Source organism: Leuciscus leuciscus (assembly GCF_965113295.1).
Source record: "Leuciscus leuciscus genome assembly, chromosome: 13".
NCBI lineage: Eukaryota > Metazoa > Chordata > Actinopteri > Cypriniformes > Leuciscidae > Leuciscus > Leuciscus leuciscus.
This window is the reverse complement of record NC_138737.1, coordinates 39,247,335-39,271,881: the sequence shown is the minus strand read 5'-3', so window position 1 is coordinate 39,271,881 and position 24,547 is coordinate 39,247,335. Positions and strand designations below refer to the sequence as shown.

At 35.5% G+C, this 24,547-nt stretch overlaps 1 protein-coding gene across 1 annotated transcript in view; it reads right to left on the bottom strand.

Annotated features, from left to right (window-relative positions):
- Positions 1-24,547, bottom strand: part of tcf7l1b (transcription factor 7 like 1b) — a 75,615-nt gene that overhangs the window by 23,607 nt on the left and 27,461 nt on the right. Inside the window, exon 4 of the mRNA XM_082188743.1 lies at positions 6,225-6,308. Coding sequence (XP_082044869.1) covers positions 6,225-6,308 — 84 coding nt within the window. The remainder of the gene's footprint in view (positions 1-6,224; positions 6,309-24,547) is intronic.

Below are 24,547 nucleotides of genomic sequence, written 5' to 3'. Positions count from 1 at the left end.
ACTATAGACATATGCATGATTATACTTTTCAGAGGGCCGACATTTCTGTATTTAAAATCCTTTTTTTGTTATTGATTTCATGTAATATTCTAATTTTCTGAGATTTTGAATTTGGGGTTTTCATAAGCTGTAAGCCATAATTATAACTTTTGCACGATATTCAAATTTTCCGAGTTTCACCTGTAGATTGCATATTTATTTTTACATTTTACATGAGAAATAGTTGCAACATTTAGATATAAAATTGGGTAACACTATATTCTACAGTGTCCTTGTTACATATGTTACATGTACTTACCATAGTAATAACAGTAAATTATGCATAATTACATGCAACTAACCCTCAAGCAGATCCTAATCCTACCCTAACCCTATAGTAAGTACATGTAGTTGCTTAATATTACTCAGTACTTAAATATATAATTACACAGTAACAATGACACCTTAAAATCAAGGGTTACACTTTATTGTACGGTGTCATTGTTACAGTGTAATTATATATTTAAGTACTGAGTAATATTAATTAAGTGCATGTACTTACTATAGGGTTAGGGTAGGATTAGGTTATGGTTGAGGGTTAGATGCATGTAATTATGCATAATTTAACTGTTAATACTATTGCAAGTACATGTAACATATGCACAAGGAAACTGTCAAATAAAGTGTTACCAAATAAAGTGTAACCTAAAATTGCGATTACAAGAAAATGTGAGTTAGTCGCAATTACAAAATATTCTTACAAATGTGACAGTAATCTCTGTAATCACAATTTTCACTTAATTTCTCTAAAATCTGCAACTTAATTTCCTTTAATTGCTATTATAATTAGCATATGTGATGTTACAATTATGAGAAATAGTCGCAACCTTCAGATATAAAATTGCTATTACAAGAAAATGCAAATTAGTCACAATAACAAAACGTTCTTACAATTGTGAGTTTCCCTGAATCACAACTTTCACATAATTTCTCATATCTGTCACTTAATTTCCTCTAATTGCACTTGTAATTTGCATATGTGATGTATAAAGTAGCAATTATGAGAAATAGCCACAACTGTGAAATATGAAGTTATTACAAGAAAATGCGAAGATGAATAATGACACTATTGTGTTTTTAGAGCTGCTTTACAGACTTGATGTAAAAGATTGCATATATTTGTACATGTCGCATCTTTTTTTTATGGATGGGACTCCAGAGAGAAAATGAGTGAGCAAGACAGAGGATCGTGGAAATGTACGACTGTTCTCACAATTCTCTACTGTGTCGTCCTGAAAAACTCCCACACAATCGGTGATTGCTTGCGTACAATATGGATCCCAATCCTCAAGCCACAAAGCTTTCCCATCTGAGGCCTCGTCACTATGCTAACTTAATCAACTGCCCTAGCTTATCACATGCTGACACACACTAAACAGTGAGGGCCCTGTTGTGTTCACACACACACACACACACACACACTAAAGGTGGCGCCGCAGAATACCAAGCAAACCCGTCTCCTGAATTATTGAACGTTCTGGAGTGAACAGAATAACACATTAGCATACTGACCTTATGGGCTCAATCTGACAACGCTTAGCATGTGAGTGTGTTTGAGGGAGAATGTGGGATTGGGAAAGAAATATAAGGATGAATACTAACATCGGATTGTCCTGTTTGTTTAATCCAACTCTTTTGTTTTGAACAATTTTCAGGATTTATAGGCCGAACATACATTTTCTGGAAGGGTGGACGGGATCAGGACATGTTGCAAGCTAGACTCAAACCTAGCTAACCACAAAACATGTCAACGCTCGTTTCTTTCTCAGATCGAAAGAATTAAACAGGTAATTATAAGTCACATTATAAGATATGGAGTCACAATTACAAAAAATATCCACAAAATTTGCTTTTACAAGAAAATGCGATTCACAATTACAAGAAATTCGTACAATTGTCGTACAACTTTCGCTTAATTTCTCTTATATCTGCAACTTAATTGCCTTAAATTGCACTTAGAATTTGCATATGTGATGTATATAGTAACAATTATGAGAAATAGTCGCAACTTTTAGATCTAGAGTTGCTTTTACAAGAAAATGCGAGTTAGTCACAATTACAAAATGTGGCAGTTTCCTGTAATCACAACTTTTGCGAAATTTCTCATATCTGCCACTTAATTTCTTTTAATTGCACTTGTAATTTGCATATGTGACATATAAAGTGCAATTTTGAAAAATAGTCACAACTGTGAAATATAAAGTTATTACAAGAAAACTACAAAATAAAGTTGCAACTACAAAAAAAAAGTGCCTTTATTTTTTGTGCTTCCATAGATTGACAATATATTCTGATGTGGGTTTTTAATGGCCGAAATTATTATAAAAAATAAAAATAATAATAATAAAAAATAAAATAATATATATATATATACATTTTATAATTCTGTTTCTTTGCTGATCAAGCGGGGAAAAAAGTCAACCTATGATCAAGATGGACACACATCAGAACTAAGCTCCGTCTTTAGTGTAACACGTGATATTTTTCAGGTAGGCAGTTTTAACACTTGCTGTTTGGTGATAGTTTTCACTCACCGGAGCAGGTCGTGTTCATGGCGCCATTCTCCTCTATAAATAAAAACACACCTGAGCTCACCCTTCAGTCACACTCTTCTCACCCCGACGCAAAACCCCCTCATTCCCCGCAGTCCGACGGTCAAGATCAGATGTTGTCCTCAAACATCCCTCCATAAGCGAAGGAAGGAAGACTGCGTCCTCATCAAACCCTCAAGACTTGCTGTTCAACCACAGCTAATTTGATTGCCATTATGTTGCATTTTCTGCTGATTCCCTAATGCGAGTGCATGCATTTTATAAAGTTATATTAAGTAAATACAATAAAGGCCTAATGGCCCGAATGGGTGGTGAGACAAGGCATGCTGTGTTTTTAAGAACAATCCCATGGTGCTTCAGAGGTTACAGAGAGTTCAGGGGTTACTGGGACAAAGCGAGTCTGAAACACACACACACACACACACACTAAATGCCCCCTGGCTGCAAAGAGTCAATGATGACATTCATCCATCATCCTTCTGTATTTATTATGTCATAATTTATTATGTCTCCCTGTCAGAGGGAGATTTCAGAGTGAAAGCAACAAATCCCTCATTAAAAAGCACTAATAGATGCTAAGTAGCCGAACTGTTCCTTAAAGTCTGGAAATAACGCTTGAATCAGTTTCATTATTTCGTCATGCAATTTGAACAGATTTATTATCAGATGGAGGGATAATCAAATTGTTTCAAATGTCATGAGTCTTTGATTTACATATTTTTGATGTATGGTTGCCCCAAAAAGTATTTGGACACACAAGTCATACTTGAAAAACGAATGATTGTGCAAAGTCACTCTTCCGCCCACTCTCCACTTAAACCGGTTTAGTACGGGTCAATCTGAGGTTCCTCGTGTTGTGTGTTTGCAGTGTTTCATCCTGATATACACCAGCAGTCAAAGGTTTGGGATTGGTAAGATTTTTAATGTTTTTAAAATAAGTCTCTTCTCACATGATCCTTCAGAAATCATTCTAATATGCGGATTTGATGCTCAAAAAACATTAATTTTTATTATCAATGTTGAAAACAGTTACAAATTTTTGTATGATTATAAAAAAAATTTCCAGGATTCTTTGACGTTTAAAAAAAAAGTAAAAAAAACCCCAGCATTTATTTGAATTAAAATCTTTTGTAACATTATAAATGTCACTTTTGATCAATTTAATTCATCCTTGATGAATAAAAGTGTTGATTTCTATTATTTCTTTACCTAAAAAAAAAAAAAAAAAAAAAATATTCCTACAGACCCAAAACTTTTGAACGCTAATGTTTAATGTTACAAAAGCTTTCAGTTTCAGATAAATGCTGTTCTTTTGAACTTTCTATTCATCAAAGAATCCTGAAATGAAAATGTAAATAACTGTTTTCAACATTGACTGGAAGTGTATACACACACACACACACACACACACACTCCACCACAAAAAGAATGTAGCGCTCTGGTTAAATGTATCGCCTCTCATCAGCTTTGCAGAGGTGAATCACACCACACACACACACACACACACACACACATCAGCTGAGGACACACACACCATTCATGCAAACCCTCTCGACCTCCAACCAGCCTGACTGGATTCACACAGATCTGGCCAACAGGGAAGCTCGTTCTTATCCGACAGCCATCATTACACACCAAGGAGTGGCATAGATGCGCCACACATTCTGGAAATATAGCTTTCATTACCAGTAATGAACCTGCAGGCAACCAAAACTTCATTTTAAGACTTGCTTTTTAATATGTCCTCTTCGTGCCAAACATCAGCACTATCAATCGCTTCGCATGGCCACCCGCATCAACAACACCAATCAATACACGCTCGGGTGGCCTTTATACGTGTCAATGAAGATCGCCTGACAACACCGATTAAAACTCAATCTCAGAGATTCGGTACAGAAAGAACATCTGAATGCGATTGGCTTAATTGCAGCGCGGCCTCGTATTCGTCAACTAAGAGAAGTGTGGCTCATCACAGGGAGATTAAGTTTGATTAAGGATTAATCATTCGCCAACAGGATCAGTGTTGATTTCATGCTGACTTTAAAGGGATTGTTTGGGTGAAATTACTCACCTTAAATGTCATTACAACACAAGACTTTTATTCATCTTCAGAAGATATTTTTTATAGTCCTTAATTATTTTTAGCCCCTTCATTGAAAGTCCATGCAACCAAAACTTTAAAGCTTGAAAAAGTACATGAAGTAATTCATATGTATTGAGTGTTTATTCTGAAAAGAAATTCGGAAATCTTTATTTGAACCCATTTAATTTAGGCTTTAATTTATTAATATAAACATTGAACAATGCCCAATTTTTGTGCTTGTACTCTATGTACATTAATCAATGTGGACTTTCATTAGATGTACAAAATGATGAGAGAATATTAAAAACTAGGGCTGGGTATTGACACAAATTTCACAATTCGATTCCATTTCGATTCAATATTGATTATTTTGGATATCAGGATATTATTTGGATAGACAAATCTCTTAACTAATGCTGTAACTATGGGAGTCAGTTGTAGCCTATAGGCTTCATTAGCCTACTATAATATTGAAGGTAAAAATGAACTGATTTGTATACAAACACTTAAATTACACTTATTTATTTTTATAATAATAAAGTTATATGAAATGTAAACATTTAAATGGTGGCTGTCATAAAAACTTGCCAGATTTATTCAAACATGCATTAAATATTGAAGAACATTAAAAATTATAATGAATATGTAATATGGTGCATATATTTAACAAAATGCTCCTCTCTAGAGTTAATTTTTCTAGCTGACTAACGAGTTTATGGTCACTGGATATGGTTTATCGGAGGTAAATGTGACGTTACATGACATTGTTTACTGACGTCTTTCCACGGTTGAAACACTGAGTGATTCCATGTGACGATATGGATTTCGATAAGTTGTACTCTATCTATTAACACACTTTCAGACGCTCATTCATGTTTATTTCGCACTGTAAATGGTGTTATTAAGGCGGAAGAGAAGATCATGTGCTTCTCTAGAGCTGAGCCAGAGCGATCTCACGCCACAGCGACAAAACGCTATTTATGTTTTTGAATTTCGTAAGAAAATGGACGTAATTTGAAATCTGAGACTTTCAGTTTCATATCAATAGTAACAAAGCACAAAGATTATTGCGATTTATTGGAAGGGATGCGCTACAATGTTCCATTCATTCATCAACTGAGAACAGGATGACTAGCCTAATCGATTCTTGGGATTTAAGAATCGATACTGGATCGTAAAAATGAGAATCGATTAAAATTAAATGTTCCCAGCCCTATTAAAAACATCTTCATTTGTGTTTCAAAGATAGATGAATGAAAGACTCGGGTTTGGAACGACATGAAGGTGAATTAAATAAGGACAATTTTCATTTTAGGGTGAACTATCACTAAGTTTGACAACCAGAAAGTGCTGAATTTTTCAAGTTCTTATTTTCAAACAGTATTTCATATTTGTTGCATTATTGAAAACCAACCAAAGTTTTTGTGAAATTCTGTCTGTACAATAAATGCCTGTTAGTTTTAGATTTTTCCATCTGATGCAATAACATGCTGAAGTGTCTGAATACTTTCTTTGGCCGCTGTGTGCGTGTGTGTGTGTGTGGTACTCACTAAGTGTCCTGGAGTAGGTGATCGTGAGTCTTTGAGTGCTGCTGTGCCTGGAACATCCAGAAGAGGCCATTTCATATGCAAATACTGTGAAAAACAAAAACAAAAAGTCAGATTAGACAGCAATACTGTGTTTTAATTCACATCTTCCTTTTAAAGTCGCCATGAAACAGAAGTTGCTCTAGACTTTTCTTTCCTATTGTGCCGTATATCCGAGTGAAACAAGAACAAGCCCGAATGTGGAACAAGAACAAATGTGGGCGGGGCTTGATTGGATGGTTGTGGTTTGCTATTGGCTGATCTCATGTGATTGACAGGTTATTGCCCCGCCCTCGTCATCAGAGAAGAGAAGCTGCAAGAGGAACTTATTCTGATTCAAGATTACCAGAAACATCAATTTAAAACAATATTAACGTGCACAGATAAATCATTTATAATAAATCCTGCAATATCCCATAAAAGAATTGTCCATTTTGACTTCCCTACTTTAAAGCTCAATGGAAAAGTTCTGGCACAAACAGGTGCAGAAGCTTCACCTCAGTGGGTGGCAAAGTTAACCAACACGTTTTGTCAGACCTGTTGACAAAAGCACCTTATAAAACAGAGCAGTCTGTGTGTGTGTGTGTGTGTGTGTGTGTGTGTGTGTGTGTGTGTGTCTAGACAGGTTTTTTCTGATGACTAACTGTGATTGAATGAGTGAAACAAAATGTCAATGTGAAAAGAGACTTAACAGAATCTTCCAGCATGAGATCTGCCTCTCAGAGGGTCATAAATAAGTCGAACGGTCAGCGGAGAGCAATTCTTCTGGCAGGCACCTGTGTCTGTATCTTGTACGTGTGTGTGTGTGTGTGTGTGTGTGTGTGTGTGTGTTAAACGGAGAGACAGTGAGAGTGTGAAATCTGTGTTTGTCGGAGAATGCGTTCCTCCCAGAGCCCAGCTGTGGGAGTCTATCGAGAGAGAGAGAGAGTGTGTGTGTGTGTGTGTGTGTGTGTGTGTAGGGGACAGCTGAGAGGAAATCCCATGGAGAGAGGTGGGAAAGCTGGACCGTGGTAAAAACACAGCCACATATATAATACTCAAGTGAATATCCCTGCACTTTTGACCTCTCCCTGTATCACTTCCACTATCAGGACAAGCGCAAACACCATCCCGATCTCTTCGTGTGTGTGTGTGTGTGTTTGTGTGTGTATTCCACCGTGGGCCAAACAGGTGCGCTGATAATCACTAAAGCACAATGCGGTTTGTAATGAATGCAGAGGTTGTGTTCAGATCTTCTTGTTTTGCTCCATTTGGTCTTATGGTCATAGCTGAAGTCTCCGTGGAGCTCGGCTCAGACATCTGGTTTATATATCAGTTTTAACTGCCGGATACTGCAGATTTTCATGTGCACAGATTTCTTTAGGCTGCTCAAGAATTTATCATTTATTAAAACACATTTAGTTAGAGCTAATATTCTCATACTAGTGTTTAAAGTCAGCAGGAAATAAAAGCAGATCCTGTTTGCTTTCTTACAAATCCGGTACACTGGGAGAAAAATGTGCAGGATTTACTTTGAAACAACGTTCACTGAGAAATTGCTAGTAAATTTCACAAATAATTACAGGGAAATGGCATGTGACACATACAACTTTAAATTAGAAAGACTAAAATAGTATTCTCGTGCAAAACTTTTTTTTTTTACTTTAATAAATTATTAAATTAATAAATCTAAATTAATAAATTATTACATTAATAAAGCCAGAAGTTGCAATGCCAACAATAAGGTGAAAATTATTTTTTGATAAATATCATAACTGATAAATGCCTAATATTAAAAATAAATAAATAATACATTTAAAAAAAATTATAGTTTTAAATGCTACAATTTTATTTAGGATTCACTTTATAATTGAAAATATGAAATATGCATATTTATATTTGGTAAATATCATAAATGGTGTGATATATCTTTCAACCCTAATAAAAAAATATACATTTTATGCACATTTTTAGCAATTTCATGACAAAATGTCCTATTGCAGTCAAAGCTGTTAAAAACAAAAAAATACATTTATTGCATTATGTGTGGTTAATGGTTATATGCAAAATACACACACACAAAAAACAGCTCGCTGCACACTGATTGGATGATGGCCTCTCTAAATAAAAAAATCAAACCAATTGTGTTTCTTCTTAATGCTTATTGGCTAATTATCCACATTGTTTGCGCAATCAGCATCTGACTTGGTCAAGACGAACTCTCCCATCCACCAGCTCAACACGTTAATATGAAGGAAATATGATCTTTGGATTCAATAAACTGGCTCAAATCCAGCCGGAAAATACGAATCCTCATCCGTGCCGCTAATGAATTAATGTGGGGTCTGCTCCACTTTTACATCTTCGACCTTGCTTTCAATCGGAGCGATCATAGGAAGGAAGTTTACACGGCTATGGTTAAAAATGGAAAAGACATTATAGACACAAAAGGAAGAGGGGAGGGAGCGGGAGCGACAGAGAAAAGGGGAAAAAAACATTTTCAGGAATGGGTTTTGTCTGAGCAGGCCAAGGGTATTGTTTCCTGACAGCTGGGTGAGTCGGGGGGGCGATCGGGCCCCTCGTTCCCATCCACAACAGAGGAAACTCTTGGGGTCGACATCAGTCTTCTCCCCTACTATCCCCTGCCACACACACACACACACACACACACACACACACACACTGAATCCTGGACTAAAGAGAAACAGAAGGCCACCATTATTACTCTCTTTAGTTGGCCGTGTGTTATCCCACTACAGGAGTCCAGGCCAAGATATAAACACACACAGATCTACATATCAAGTCATAAAAAGTATTGTGAACATTACAGCGGCTTCCAGTAAAGATGCCTCGGTCCAGTAAAGCTCCCTAGATCTGTCTCTGATCATTACCAGTGCTTTAAACAACATTTTGCATTGATTCGACACAAAATGCTACATTCTTAAAACTAAAAACATATGTTTTGTAAAAAAAAAAAAAAAAAAAACGTATTTCCATAGTGACATTTTCCATCAATTGACCAATCAATCAATCAATCAATATTTAACACGTAATATTTGGTCATTTTTTTAAACGTAAGATATGTTTTAAATATGTTTTACAAACAAATGAATAAATACATATTTTTAACATCTGGTCATTTTTTTTTATTTAATATTATTTAATATTTATTTAATGAAACAGAGAAGTGGCAGAAGGCTGTGATATTATGGGTAAAGAAAAAAAATGTTTCAGAGATGGAGAACAATATATATTTGGATTAAAGATTACGACAGTAAAGAGAAAAAATAAGGGTTGAATCCCACACAATAGAACAGAGATATGTATTAATGATGTTAATATGGTCATTTTCTATTGAATTTTGTGTGAAAGAGCCAAATTTGTAATCATTATGTTCACAACTTATAATAATTGCTTAAATGAGCTCCTTGTTCCTGGCTAAATGAACACATGATGTGAGCTAACTGCATGATCTGCATTATCTCAGAACTGTACATTTCAGACACATGGACATGACTTTAACACCTCTGATAACAGATCACGCCAAACTGAATCTATACATGTATTGTGAAAAGCGCCATACAAATAAATGTAAATTTAACTGAATAGAACTGATAGTTTCAGTATTTCTGAACTACTAGAAAAAAGGTTCAGCGGTGTTCAATGTAGAACTCTAGGGTTCTTGACTCAACGCTTTATGCCAAAAAGGTTCTATATGAGGAGAAATGTCTTAAATGATTGCATAGCCTAATACTTTCACGTTAAACGGATTATTTCCATTTATTCTAGTGATAATGGACATTTACAAGCTGCTTTATTCACACAATTTAATTAAAATGAAAAAATAATTCAAACGAAATTCATTAAATGATTCCATGATGGAACTCCCGGAAGGTTCTATATATGAAGCGCCGGACGGAACTATTGAAGGTTCCATATAGAACCTGTTCTTCTGAGAGTGGGATGGCTGCCGTTGACTCTGGTGTTTCCGAGAGCACTGGGAATTAGGGCTGGGAGAAAAAAAAAATCGATTCACCTAGCTATCACAAATTATTTATTTTTTATTCGCAAATCTTTTTTTGTTATTCTAGAATCGATATTTATTCAAATTCACTTGCTTTATTTTTGTCCTTGCTTATTAGACGAGGACGAGTTTGACAGAAGTTAGCCCCTTTCATTCCAACAGAGGATGAAATGTGTCGTTATCTATGAGTGTTTAGTGACGTAATATCCCTATGAAGGAAGAGACGTGAGACTGAAAGCAGTGAAAAGCCCTCGCACTACTCATATATATATATATATATTAAAGGTATAGCGGAGGATCTTTCCAAATTTTAGATAAGACCCGCCCTCTCCACTTTTTGAAAAGTTTGATTGATTCACCAGAATGATTGACAATTAGGAGGACCAATAGTTTAGACTACCCACCAGGAAGTAAAACATCCTCCGCTATACATGATCATAGAAGTACTTGGATAAAAGTTTAAAGTTCAAATATGAACATTGATGTCCACAGTAGCGATCAAAATCAGCTTTTGATAGAAACTTGGCGCTTAAAATAACGCATTTATTGATTACCTTGTTCCGCCAGTAGGTGGCGACAAGTGACTGTTAAAACATTTATTTGTTATTGAATCATTTATTCAAGAGTATGTAGTGCTGTATGACGCTTCTGAATAAAACTCAAAGATGTGATTTGTTTTTGTAAATATGATTCATCTTATACATCATGTACAGTCTACGTGTATGATTTAGCTTTTCCCGATGGTCTAGTGTTAAAAAAAAATTAAAATATCGAATCACAATACTTGTAGAATCACAATTCTTAAAAAAAAAAAATAATAATGGAAATAATATCACAAAATATATTGTATCGGCACCCAAGTATCGTGATAGTATTGAATCGGGAGATCCCAGCCCTACTAGGAATGTGTCCAGACGAGATGAGCAAAACCTTCACCACCCAACATCACCAGTTCACTCCCATCTTCAACTAAAACTATTTATTTTCTCCCTTTTTTGGGTCTTTACAGACATTTTTCAACAGCTCAGCCCGAAAAACACAATTCCTGTCTCTGTTTCACGCTGGCATCCGGTCCGTTTAGCACTTCAGCTCTATCTAAACACTGGTGCCGCTGTGGTCAGACCCTGGCCCACTAAACCTGTCCTCGAGTTGGCTCGCAGCGAGAGAGAGAGAGAGAAGGGAAAACCTCTGGTGCTGGTCAGCAGAACTCCGACAGAAACACAAGGCTGCTTACAAGCGGAAAACTGCTCTGGGCGGACTGAGAACGTGGAGCATTTCTGCGCTGCAATCCTGCAGTGAGTGTTTACAATGACATGGGACTGGAAACACACACATAAACTCAATTTGCCAATTACCTTTTACAGTCCACTTCAGGCGCTGTGCTAATGTGATGCAGGTGCCCTTAAAACAAGACAGACCTGGCATGAAATCGAGAGCGAAAGGAGGAGCGTCGCAAACAAACACTGCGTTGAGACAATTTAAACATGATCGTAACACGTTATCAAATACCTTGAGGAAAAATCTAGCAATACACAACAGGCACTGTTTCTATTACACAACTAAAACATTATAAAATGGAGTTTTGGCTTTAAAATCGGCAACCAATGGCATTTATACACGGTTACACAAACTACTTATACACGGTAGAAAAACTGTTAATTATGATTATATTTAGAATTTTTTTATACATATTATATTATATCTTGGCTCTGTAAAGCAAGCTTGAATTTTACAATATAGTACATTAAATCAAATGTATTTACTACTGTAATTATTATTATCACAAATCTGTTACACAAACTATATTACAAGGTCTAGGAATTGTTTATAGTGATTATAATTTTTTGTATTATATTACACTGTATTATATTATATTCTTTGGCTCTGTATTGCTTTTACTTGAGTTAAACATCTACAATATAAAATCAAATATATTTACTATACTTATTAATTATTTATTAACTGGATATATGTGCTAAACTAACCATATTACAAGGTGGAAGAATTGTTTGTAGTGACTATTATTATTAATTTTTATATTACATTTTGGCTCTGTAAAGCAAGCTTGAATTTAACAATCTGTATAAAAAATTTAAAGTATTTACTACCATTATTATTATTATTATCATTATTATCACTGTCACCATCATCATCATTACAAATGTAACGATAAATTGAATGTGTTACATAAACTATATCACAAGGTGTAAAAAAGAAAATGTATAGTGATAATTATTTTTTATTGTATAATAAACTATATTACAAATGTTATATTATGTTGCATTATAATATAATATAATATAATATAATATAATATAATATAATATAATATAATATAATATAATATAATAGTACAACATAATATAACATTATATTATGGCTCTGTAAAGCCAGCATGTTTATCTACTCTACTATATAAAAACAAATCTATTTACTACGGTTATTATTTATCATCATCATCATCATCATCATCATCACAAATGTAATCATTTACTGAATATACGTAACAAACTATCACAAGGTGAAACAAATGTTTAGTGATAATAATACTTTTTTATATTATAATAAACCATATTATAGATTATGTTGTATTATATTATATTATGGCTCTGTAAAGAGAGCCTGTGTTTTAAAATCTACTATATAAAATCAAATGTATTTACAACTGTTATTATTTATCATCATCATTACTACAAATGTAAAAACCTTTTGCTGACATTGCGTTCAGTTTCTACACAGATTGTCAAACTCAAATTTGGAACACAACTTATTTAGATTTATGGCTTTGATTTTCTAGCCGTTTTAGAGTTCAACTTGTTTCATAAATATATGTTTTATATAAAATAATGTTCATAAATAATTTTCATAAACTTAAACCTAAATAACTTCTTTTTTTTGGGGGGGGGGGGGGGGGGGGGGGGATTATTTTCAGCAATAATCTTCTTTAAAATTAGACCAAACTTAAGTCTGTGCTCTTTCACATTTTTATGACAGTTTTTTGACACAGACATTTTTGTCCACTTTGTACCCATATGCAACTTTTCTTAATTGATGCACAAGGGTTAAAGAGACTGTACATTGTGCCTAAAGCTGTAGCTGTAGTGTCTCCCCGGTTCCTCATTCCACATCGAGTCTCTCAGCTTCAAAACTAGGCCTCTCTCGTAATAAACCATCCTCCTCCAGCTATCTGATCCACTTCTCTCTCCTCTCGAAGCTCTCGGCCTCCAGCGCTCAGCCGAACATCAGTCGAGCGCTCTCCTAATGAGAACACAGATGCCACAAAAGGTGGTTGAGAACGTCCCAGAGAAAAGCCAACACGGGCCCTTTGGTTTGGGGAACAGAGAGAATACGGCATGTGCTCCAGGGCCCGCGAGGTGCCAGCGCCAGGGTCCAATTGTTGGGCTCTCTCATGGACTTTCTTTGTCAGCTCGGGAGACGAGGCAACGCTGCCAGGGATGCTGGGAGGCAGATGTGAGGGACGTTTGTTACTGAGGGAAAGCGGATCGTCTGCCAACGGCACCCAAATAGACCCGGGCCTGACAAACTCACAGTGCCGCTGTCGAGGTAATGAGGGGATGACACGCTTTCACTCGCTCCAGAGAGATCTGTGCCCAAAGTTTTTAGGCTAAAAAGTTCCGTCTAAATGCATGGAGTCTGTTTAATCATCATCCTTTAGTAATTTTAGCTTCTTAATGCACACATTTTTATAATATATGACAATAGTGGCTAGGTACGATTATTTAAATAGCACACTTTTATACATGATGGCAATGCAAAGTTTTATGCTACTCTGAACAATGCCTGAACTTCGTATTTTGAGCACTTCTTGCGCTGTTTTTGCCTCTTCACGATGACTCGCTTAAGTCGCTTTGGACAAAAGCGTTTGCTAAATGACTAAATGTACATGTAAATGTAAGTGCTTTACATAATGACTTTTGAAAAAAGGTACATAAGAGAAAAATTAAGATTTCAAATATAAGAGAAAACATTTTTAAATGTTTATAATACATGACAATAGTGGCTAAACAGCCCAATTTCATACACAATGGCAATGCAAAGTGCTTTACATATAGGAGAGAAACCATTTAGCTGTTTGTACAGTGTTTTGTTTGAACATCTAAACTCAATGACCAACAAAAATCTCCAAATCCGCTCGCTTCGGAAAGTTTTTAGGCTAAAAACTTCAGTCTAAATGCGAATTTTATCATCACCCTTAAATAATTTGGAAACATTTCACAATACGGTTCATTAGTTAACATTAGATAATGTATTAACTAACATGAACTAACAATGAGCAATATATTTGTTACAGTATTTATTAATCTTTGTTAATATTAGTTAATAAAAATACAGCTGTTCCTTGTTTGTTCACGTTAGTTCACAGTACATTAACTGTTAACAAATGCAACCTTTGATTTAAATAACGTATCAGTAAATGTTGAAATATTAACTAAGATTAATAAATGCTGTGGAAGTAATGTTCATTCTAAGTTCATGTTAAATAATGAACCTTATTGTAAAGTGTTACCAATAATTTTAGCTTCTTTTAATTTGTATAATATGAGACAATAGTGTAAGTTTACTTGTAAGTTTATTTAAATAGCACACTTTAATATACAATGGCAATGCAAAGTGCTTTACATAAAAATGACTTTAAAAAGGTACATAAGAGAAAAATAAAGCATTTAGCTGGTTTTACAGTGTTTTGTAAACAGCATTTGCATAACATTTTAGTGATGTCAAACCATAAGCAGATTCACTATCATTCAAAAGTTCGGCAGGAGGATTTTTATAATTTTTTTCTAAAGGAATTAATACGTTTTCATTCATCAAGGATCATTAAATTGATCTTGAGCATCAAATCATCATATCAGAATGATTTGTGAAGGATCATGTGACACTGAAGACTGGAGTAATGATGCAGAAAATTCAGCTTTGATCACAGAAATAAATGAACATATTCACATAGAAAAGTTACTTTAGATTAAAATAATATTTACTGTATTTTTGATGAAATAAATACCACCCTTGTGAGCAGTAGAGACCCCAAACCTAGTGGAAATAGATGTTTATCAAAATCAAAAATTCTAGAGAACCACGTAATAATGCCAAGTAACCACCGTTTAATGGTATAATTATATTATTAGACCTTAAAAATAAGCATTGTTGTATTCTGCACAGAAAGTGATCCTACTCATCAGCACAGTTGAACCCAGCGTGTGGCCCGTACTTATTCAGGACCCCTGATGAACCCAATGGGCCTCCCTGTGGCCGGTGTGTTAAAGTGTTAATCACATCTCTCAATCTGACACACACACACACTCCTGCCCCACACGAAGGCCTATTGTCAGGACATGCCATCAGCTTAATACGAGTCATTTACACCTACTGTTAGTCCAACCTGACCACACAGTCGGTGCCTGTTTCAAACCGGGCTCCTTTGTTTAAGTGTGTTGTGGGTAATTAAACGATTATATAATCATTCTTAAGCAAACAAGATACAATCATGCTAATTGGAAGGAGAGATTAACTATCAGTGGAACTAGGCGGCACTAAAGCGGCACACAATGCTTGTCAGATTTTGAGGAATGCAACCAAACTTCAGAGATTAATCTTGAGCAATGATAGCGATTTAGGTAAACAGAGACGAGTGTTAAACGAGCACTTGCTGGCACGCCAGGTACAGGGTTAATGATAAGTTCACCGGTCGGGATGCCGATAGATCCACATCCCAGAGCGTTTTCCCTGGATCCCGCAGGTAAACTCTGCCACATTAGTGAGTCCGCTCAGCATGCAGGTGTGCTTGTTTTGGCCGTGTGAGCTGTTTACCAGCGTGGCTAGACGAAACATTTCAATCAGGCTATTTATGTGCACTTTCCACACCATAACCCTGTCTAAGGACACTTTTCTACTCGGTCCGACTGATTGTCAGAACGGTTTTCATATTGCACTTTCTGGGTCTGTAGAACCATATTTTTACTGTATATCACGGGATGTCACAGAATTTGGCTAAATAATAGATGAATAAATCAAAAGTAGGGACATTTGTGTATATATATATATATATATATATATATATATAGTTGATTTTAACCTTCAATATAATAGTAATGTAGCACCAACTGACTCCCACGTATAGTTTACAGCATTAGTTGCATGAAACTTTGCCATGTACTGGACCTGATATATATCCAAAATAATCAATTCAATATCAAATTGAAATCTCATCGAATCGCAAGCTTGTGAATCGAAATCGAATTGTGAAATTTGTGTCAATACCTAGCCCTAATATGGACTAGTGTCTGAATATTAAAGCGTATAAAGACTGCCACTGATATCTGAAGTCTACATGTTCTGCGTGTCTCAGTTTGGTCAACTACACACACGTAGTGCGACTGCAGACGCTGAAAACACATGAACACATGAATGCATGAACTTCAGCTCCAGAGCTATTCTGAGAGTCACTTCACAAGCATTTCACCATTTCATTTCATACAACTATTGCAAGATCAACACAGAAACTCAAGCCATCAAAATAACAGTTTGGTTTAACATGAAGCTATTGTGACAAATATTACTATTGTACTGTAGAATGTACCTCTCAAAGTAATAATAACAGCAATATAAACTGTTTATTTAAATCGTATGAAAGGAATATCAAAAAATATTTTAAATTATACAGCACTTTGATTTTTGATTTCATTTGATTATATTTTAAAGGATTAAATCGTTAAAGTTTTATGCATTCTTTTGATTACCACCATTTTTGATAAACTTAATTTAATTAAAACGGAATCTAGATTTATTTAGCGCACGCATAGTCTCCGTGATGTAGTCTAGGTTGGTATAGTTGTGCGTGTGAGCATTTTCACTGAACGATTTAGTCTATTAAACTGCATTTATAATGTTCCCAAAATTCAAGATAAGGGGCAAAAATGCTCCTGTATGTCTTTTATGTGCATATCATTTAATATAGTTAATACCACACAAAGTGTGACATTCTTCTCTCCAAATATCAGCATGATTACAAATGTGATATGGATTTAATACAACAGTTCAATAAACAAGAAGTAAATATTAAGTGGATTACTTTTTAGACACAAAATTGTCTGTTTTTGCTCCATTTTACCAATGTAAATAGTTCTAAACAAGCCACAGGACTGTTTTGACTCTGAGCAACACACAGCGGTGTTTCGTTACTGAATGAATCAACTTTTTGAACAAATCGGTTGAATGAATGATTCAATGACTCACTCATTAACAGTGACTCGCTGCCACCTACTGGTGGTTTTAACTTTTTATTTTTAAAATCATTTTAAATATCAATATACTATGATTTATGTTTAAAACATCAAAACATTATTCATGCATTTGTAACTGCAGGTTTAAATGCATTCATGTCGCCTCTGAGCTGCATTAAATATCAAAAATGTCAAATATATCAAAAACTTTAGGAGTCAGCTGTCCACGGCAGTCCAAGATACCGGCACAAAAACACACTCGGCAAAATAGTCTAATTATCATTATCAATAAAATATTGAGATGTCGTTTTTTGTCAATATCACACACCCATAATGAGCACCATACGCCACACTTTTTACCATTTCCTTCCTGTCCTTTTATACATGAATGAATCAAATCCGTGCAGAACGCTAAAGCTAGTCAACTTACAATTATAGACTCCAAGTGTTTGGCTTGAGGTCACCATCCACAGGCGTATCTGAAGTATGTATCTAGCACTAGGGTAATGGCTGAAGTCTGAAGTATCCCTGAGTCTTTTGGACTGGGTGAAGTTAAGTGGCTTTGACAAGGGCTCTGCCGCTCGCATCGGGCGTCTATTGTGACCTGCGCGCCCTCCTTGCACTTCCATTCACTGCCTGAAAACACTAAAAACCATGTCAAAGGTCAACCTGCCACATTTCCATGGCAACATGGCCCTATAACGGGCCTCTTAACACGCTCTTGTGCACAAAAGAACTATTAGTAAGGAAGGACGGACGGAGATGCATGTGAGTTTCTATGAGTTTCAAGGGAAGCATAGAGACGGGGCAAAGGGTTAACCCGAACAATTGAGAGATCCCAAGGTCTGACCGGGACTGATGGATGGATTCGGCTTTTACGGTAACCAGCAGTCCATCAAAAGGGGCCGGGACAGCATGGAGAGCACATTTCCCACTCTATTGAAGACCACTCGTGTTTATCATAGCTATGAAGCAACACAACCGATCATTGAGAACATGCTTCATTCATTCATCTGTACACTTTAGCATGGAAATAAGAAGTTACAGTATCAACGATTAATCGCATCCAAAATAAAAGTTCGTGTTTACATATATGTGTGTACTGTGTATATTTATTTTGTATATATATATATATATATATATATATATAAATACACACACATGCATGTATATATTTGAGAAATATATGCATGTCGTATATATATTTATATATAATTTGTATTATATATATGAATGTATACATTTAAGAAAAATGTGTTATTTATAGTGTTGTCACGATACCAAAATTATTGTTTCGATACCGATACCAAGTCAAGTATTGCGATTTCGATACTTTTTCGATACTTTTCCTGAAAAGGGAGAAACACTCTCAATTATCACTGCTGTGCTTTATTTTAAAACCGGGACAACATTCTAATCATATAACACACTAATAAATGAACATATGAACAGCAGATATATTAAACATTTGAACAAAATATGAAATATGAAATATAAAAAATAAATTAGAGCAATGACATTCAAGGAAAAAAAAAAGATAAATTTAGCAGCATTATCTCATTTATCATAAGAAACATAAGAGCTTTATCTTGATTCTGAACTTTGAATAAAAATATGAACAGCGATTATATTAAACAATGTTTAATATTGGTAACATATGATAAGCCTCATTGGTGATATATTTGACATGTGGGGAGAGAGTTGTGGAAGGCCTATACTTCATGTTAAACATAAATATATAGCAGCAAAGACAACAATAGGCTACAGAATAATTCGTTCTGTATTGAGAGGTGCAATATTTGAAAATCGATAATATTTTTTTAAATTACATTTATATTGTATTTATGTCAAAACTTTCAAACATCAAAATGTCATTTATTAATATGTATTCGTGTCAAAATGACATAGAAACATCTTTTCCTATTCTATTTTGCCTGGAAACGCTTCCAACAGGCTTGCGTGTCGCGTGAAAAATAGGCGTTGGTTCTATTTATAGCATACACGCGTTTTCCGCGCTTCTCGAGCTGCGCCCAGACGCGTGTGTCACGCAGGCAGTTAACATGGGAGCCGAAATAAAAACGGACACGACACGCAGACAGTGTGTCGCCGGCCTTACAAATCTGGAACGTGGTCATTCTTAGAAGTATGATACTAATAAATTAAGGAATCGTGACGTTTTTCATTTCCTATTTACTTTTGAAGTATCGGTGCACCGTGCAACAGAGCAAGGTAGGCAACGTACTTCCATATGTCACTCCTCGCGTCATCTTTTTCTACGAGTCGTGGACCACTTGTCCTCGCACATGCAGCCATCTCGCTGTAGTGTTTTGTCACATGACACTGACAGCGGCAGGTTCTTTGCTGCGTGCGTCAGGAAAAAAACACAGACGTCCATAGGGAGGCGTTTTTTCAAAAAAAAAATTAAAGTATCGATACTGATAAATTTAGGTATCGTGACGTTTTTCATTTCCGAGTATCGCGATACTTTTGAAGTATCGGTACACCGTGCAACACTAGTTATTTATATATAAAATATTTATATGCACATGTGTGTATTTACAAAATAATTAGACACAGTACACACACATATAGTATGTAAACACAAACTTGTATTTTAGATGCGATTAATCGTTGCACAGCATTAAATCCTCAGAAAAACTATTAATTTAGTAAGCATGTGAAAAATGCCATTTGAAACCATTTCCACTCAGAATTTGTTAGTAAATTTCACAAATAATCACAAAGAAAAGGTGAATAACACATTGATTGAAATGTAAATATTGAAGTAGAAAGACTGAAATGGTATTTTCTTGCAACTCCAATAATCTATTTTTCTTCACAACTTGGACAAATACATTTTTACAGTGTACTAAAGTTTAAACCAGATGCATCTCTTTCTTGAGCAAAATAACGGTCAAATTAAAGTGCGTTAAAATCATTGCAACATTCACAAAATATCACATAATTACACTGCCTGCCAAATCATCATGAATGCATTGTGAATATTCATTAAACTGGCAAGTTCTGCTGGTGATTTGCATGAGTTATATATCTAACATAATCATAATGGCTGCAAACTTGGATAATCAATTCTGATATTAATGCTCATGTTATCATATTAAATGTGTTGTTTCAGCGCTCTTGCTTATTCATATTAAAGTGTCCTTATGGCATGGTTGTGTCAAGGAGGAAATGTAGCTTTGATTCGATCCTCTAGTAGTGAATCAGAAGAGACTGTAAAGATTTTTAAAAATTAAAAGGATAACAGCATAGTTTGAATATGAATTTGCCATAGAAGGTCTTTTATTCACGCCACGCTCGCAGAATGACAGACAGAGCTGATGGAGTCGAGCGCTATGGAATAATTGAGCTATTGTATTCAAGAACACAACGCAAGGTCAATCGAAACCTTACGCATAATCAGAAGCACAAGAAAATAATCGGGGCATCTGGCGAGAGCTGGCACTCTGTCAGCGCTGAGGGCAGGCGGCCATATTGTTCAAGTCAATTACCAGTGTGTGCGGAGATGTTTCAGTACCTGCTGGCATATCTCGTTACAGATTCTTCTACAAATGCTAAGCTCACGAGAAGGGCCACATTTTTAACCCTTAAGGCTGATGGATAAAGACCATTAAACTATACCGATAGCTCTTGGGGAGGCTCTAGCTTGAGGAACGAGTGACCGATTGAGTCAGCTGAGGGGTGTGTGTGTGTGTGTGTGTGTGTGTGTGTGTGTGTGTATACACTAGCTATGAGGCAGAGTCTACTTCTAAAGGCTGAAACATGTATGTGAATACAAACACTTTCAGCTCAATTTACATTTCAATACGTGTCCGAATACAATTCATAACACAACGCATGCATGAATAAGCATTCTCAGTACGTATGAACAATATATCGGCATCGGGCAATAATAATATCGGATTTAATCAGTAAATTAGGCTGATATATTTAAGCTATCGATGCACAATATTATCAGGACAACATCGGAATCGGCCAATAAAGGCTTAATGTAATAATCGGCATCGTCTCGATATGAAACATTATGCGGATATGCCTTGAGGATCAGATAATGTGTTGATTATGTGTGTGTAATAACTTGTGTGTTTGTGCTGGAAGAGAGCTCTTGCATGTATGGTGTTGTTTACATGTATATCGGTATCGGCCAAAACGAAATATCGGCAAAAATCCAATATCGTACAACCCTAATTTAATATGCTAAATTATATGTAGATGTGGAAATGTCATTACACTACATTACACTACAATGTCACTACATTACATCATTTCTTTTTATAAAATTAAGAATGTAATATTAAAATTAAATGTTTACTTCATGGCGGACATGCATTGTTTATTTTTTGCTACTTTTTTGTGAAAGTTATATTTTAAGTTTCATAAATGAAAGTTGGCCAAAGGAAAATACAATGTTTGTTATAACGGCTCTGAGAAGTTAGCTCACTTAACTTTGTTAGTTAAACATTTAAAGCTATTGATGTAAAATAACAACAGATCCAGGAAAACGGATCCATCACAGAAATGCAAAAACTGAACGTTAAGAACATAAAACAGGGAAACACACTCGGTGTGCATCGGCTACGTACATCTGAACACTAGACTAGAGAACAATTCTGCTATATAATCTGTAGCCTAATTTACTGTCTGACAAACTCTGTCCAGATGTGACCGGACGAGGCGTTGTAACTTAACGGGGTTCATTCTACACACGCCTGCTCAGTCGACAACACAAACTATACAAGTTTATTAAGCTCCCGCAGACTTAAGTTTGAAAAATGATTTTAAAGAAACTTACGTTTCTAAGGCTGAAAAAAATAAAATAAATATTTGTTCGAGTGTAAATCTGATCGTGGAGCTCCTCAATAAGGGCTTGTGTTACGAGAGGCTGAACACACACTGCTACCATTTAAACTGGCCTTTTCACTGCTACGACACATCAATTTAGAGAGAGAGAGAGAGAGAGAGAGAGAGAGAGAGAGAGAGAGACAGAGATGGTGGAAGGAACAGACAGGACTAAATTAAACACATTTGTTTCTGCTCAAACATACCACAATTTATGAAAACAGAGCACGGATTGTGTTCATTCTTAAGCCCCTCTGACACACACACACACACACACACACACACACACACACACACACACACACACACACACACACACACACACACACACACACACACACACACACACACACACACACACACACACACACACACACACACACACACAGCTGTCTATAGAGGGCTGGATGTATGTTGGGCTCAGCAGAAGAAGCATATAGAAACAGGTCCAGACCTCCTGTGTGTTCGGACTGAGCTTTACAAACTAATACAGGCTCTACATCCTTCTTCACCATAAAACACACACACACACACACACACACACACACACACACACACACACAGCAGGAAAGCTCCCTGACTGACTCAAGCGCCGCAAAAACACGTGTACTCGCAGGCACGCACATAAAGTCATGACAGAGAGGCAAACTATGTGCACAAATAGGACAATAGTATAATTTACTCTTTTTAAACACATATGTCTGTCTGTCTCCCATTGAACTCAAAAAGAGACGTTTAGCTAAATGTCCAAGCTGCTCTTTTCCCATATAATGAAAGTGAATGGGGACCATGACTGTCAAGCAATGTTTTCAGTAAATAATTTAACCCTATAAAGCCTAATGTTCTACATGTCTAACGCCCCTAAATTATCAACATGATCAAAACTTTCCTGCAAAACCTGTTGCACACAATCTACTACATGCCTTCTGTCATCTTATTGATAGTCTTTTAGCTTTTAGCTATTATCTATAGCTGCATAATGTTAGCTACACTTTTTTTAGCAAGCAAAATACCATTTATTATTATAATTGTAAAAACATGCACCTTCAGCTCGTGGTTCACGTCTTTCTGCTGTGAAATGATGAACACTCAGTGGACTGAAGAAACTTGTGTTTGATTATCCAAACATCTTTTTTTTTTTTTATCACAAAAAATGTAAGTATCGAATATGATCCATCAGGTGTTTGAGGCAGGTTTATTTGCTCATCTCTCAATCATCATTGCATTGCTTTGATCATAAAACTACGCATTTAAATATCATCTTACTAAGACATATTATTGGCAGATATCAAGTGACAGCGGAAATGTTATGCATTTTAGACAAGTAGTGTGTTATACTTGGGGTCGGGTATCATTTGAATTTTAGCAATTCCAATCCCATTTCTGATTCTGCTTATTGATTCTGATTCTTATAGATTCCCAGTTTCGATTCCAATATGGTAAAAAAAAAAAAAAAAAAAAAAATTAAAGTTATTTAAATTATATTTTACATTTTAAAAAATGTCTTTTTGCAAAACATTATGTGTCAGCTGAATACCATGAACAAAAATCAGCAGCCTAAAGAACAAATACCTAATAAACTAGACCAACTAATATAAATTTCACACATTAAAGACAATACAGTCAGTAATACAATAAGCAAATTAGCAATAACACAAATAATAATGCAACCTAAAGTTCAGAAATTGAAATCGAATGTAAAATAACACTGCATGGTTTCTTTTTATAAATAAAATATAGATTAATCCTTAGTTACAAAATGTATTCAGTCAGTGAGTGATTTTCTTCAGGAATATTAGGCTGTCGTCACTTTAGAGCGAATGCACTGATCCAATACACTGATACACACGCTTTTCTTTCTCAACTGTTTCCACGACATAACCAACTGTGTTTATCTCGTGATAAACTGTGATCGCGATATCTCGATAATAATAACGATGTATCATTACACCCCTACTAGCTACACTGTTATAAAAGATATTGATTTAGAATGAGAATCAAAAGCATCAGAATTTCATTTTACTTTTTTGCCATATAAATAATATTTGCACCAAATTCCACATTTTTGCTCAGTTTGAATAAAATGTAGGTGTTTATTCCCTCCTCGAGTCAGAGTTCCATATTCTCAACATATCATACTTTATGAGCCATAAAAGCCTGACGCATCGAATATGACACTCGAC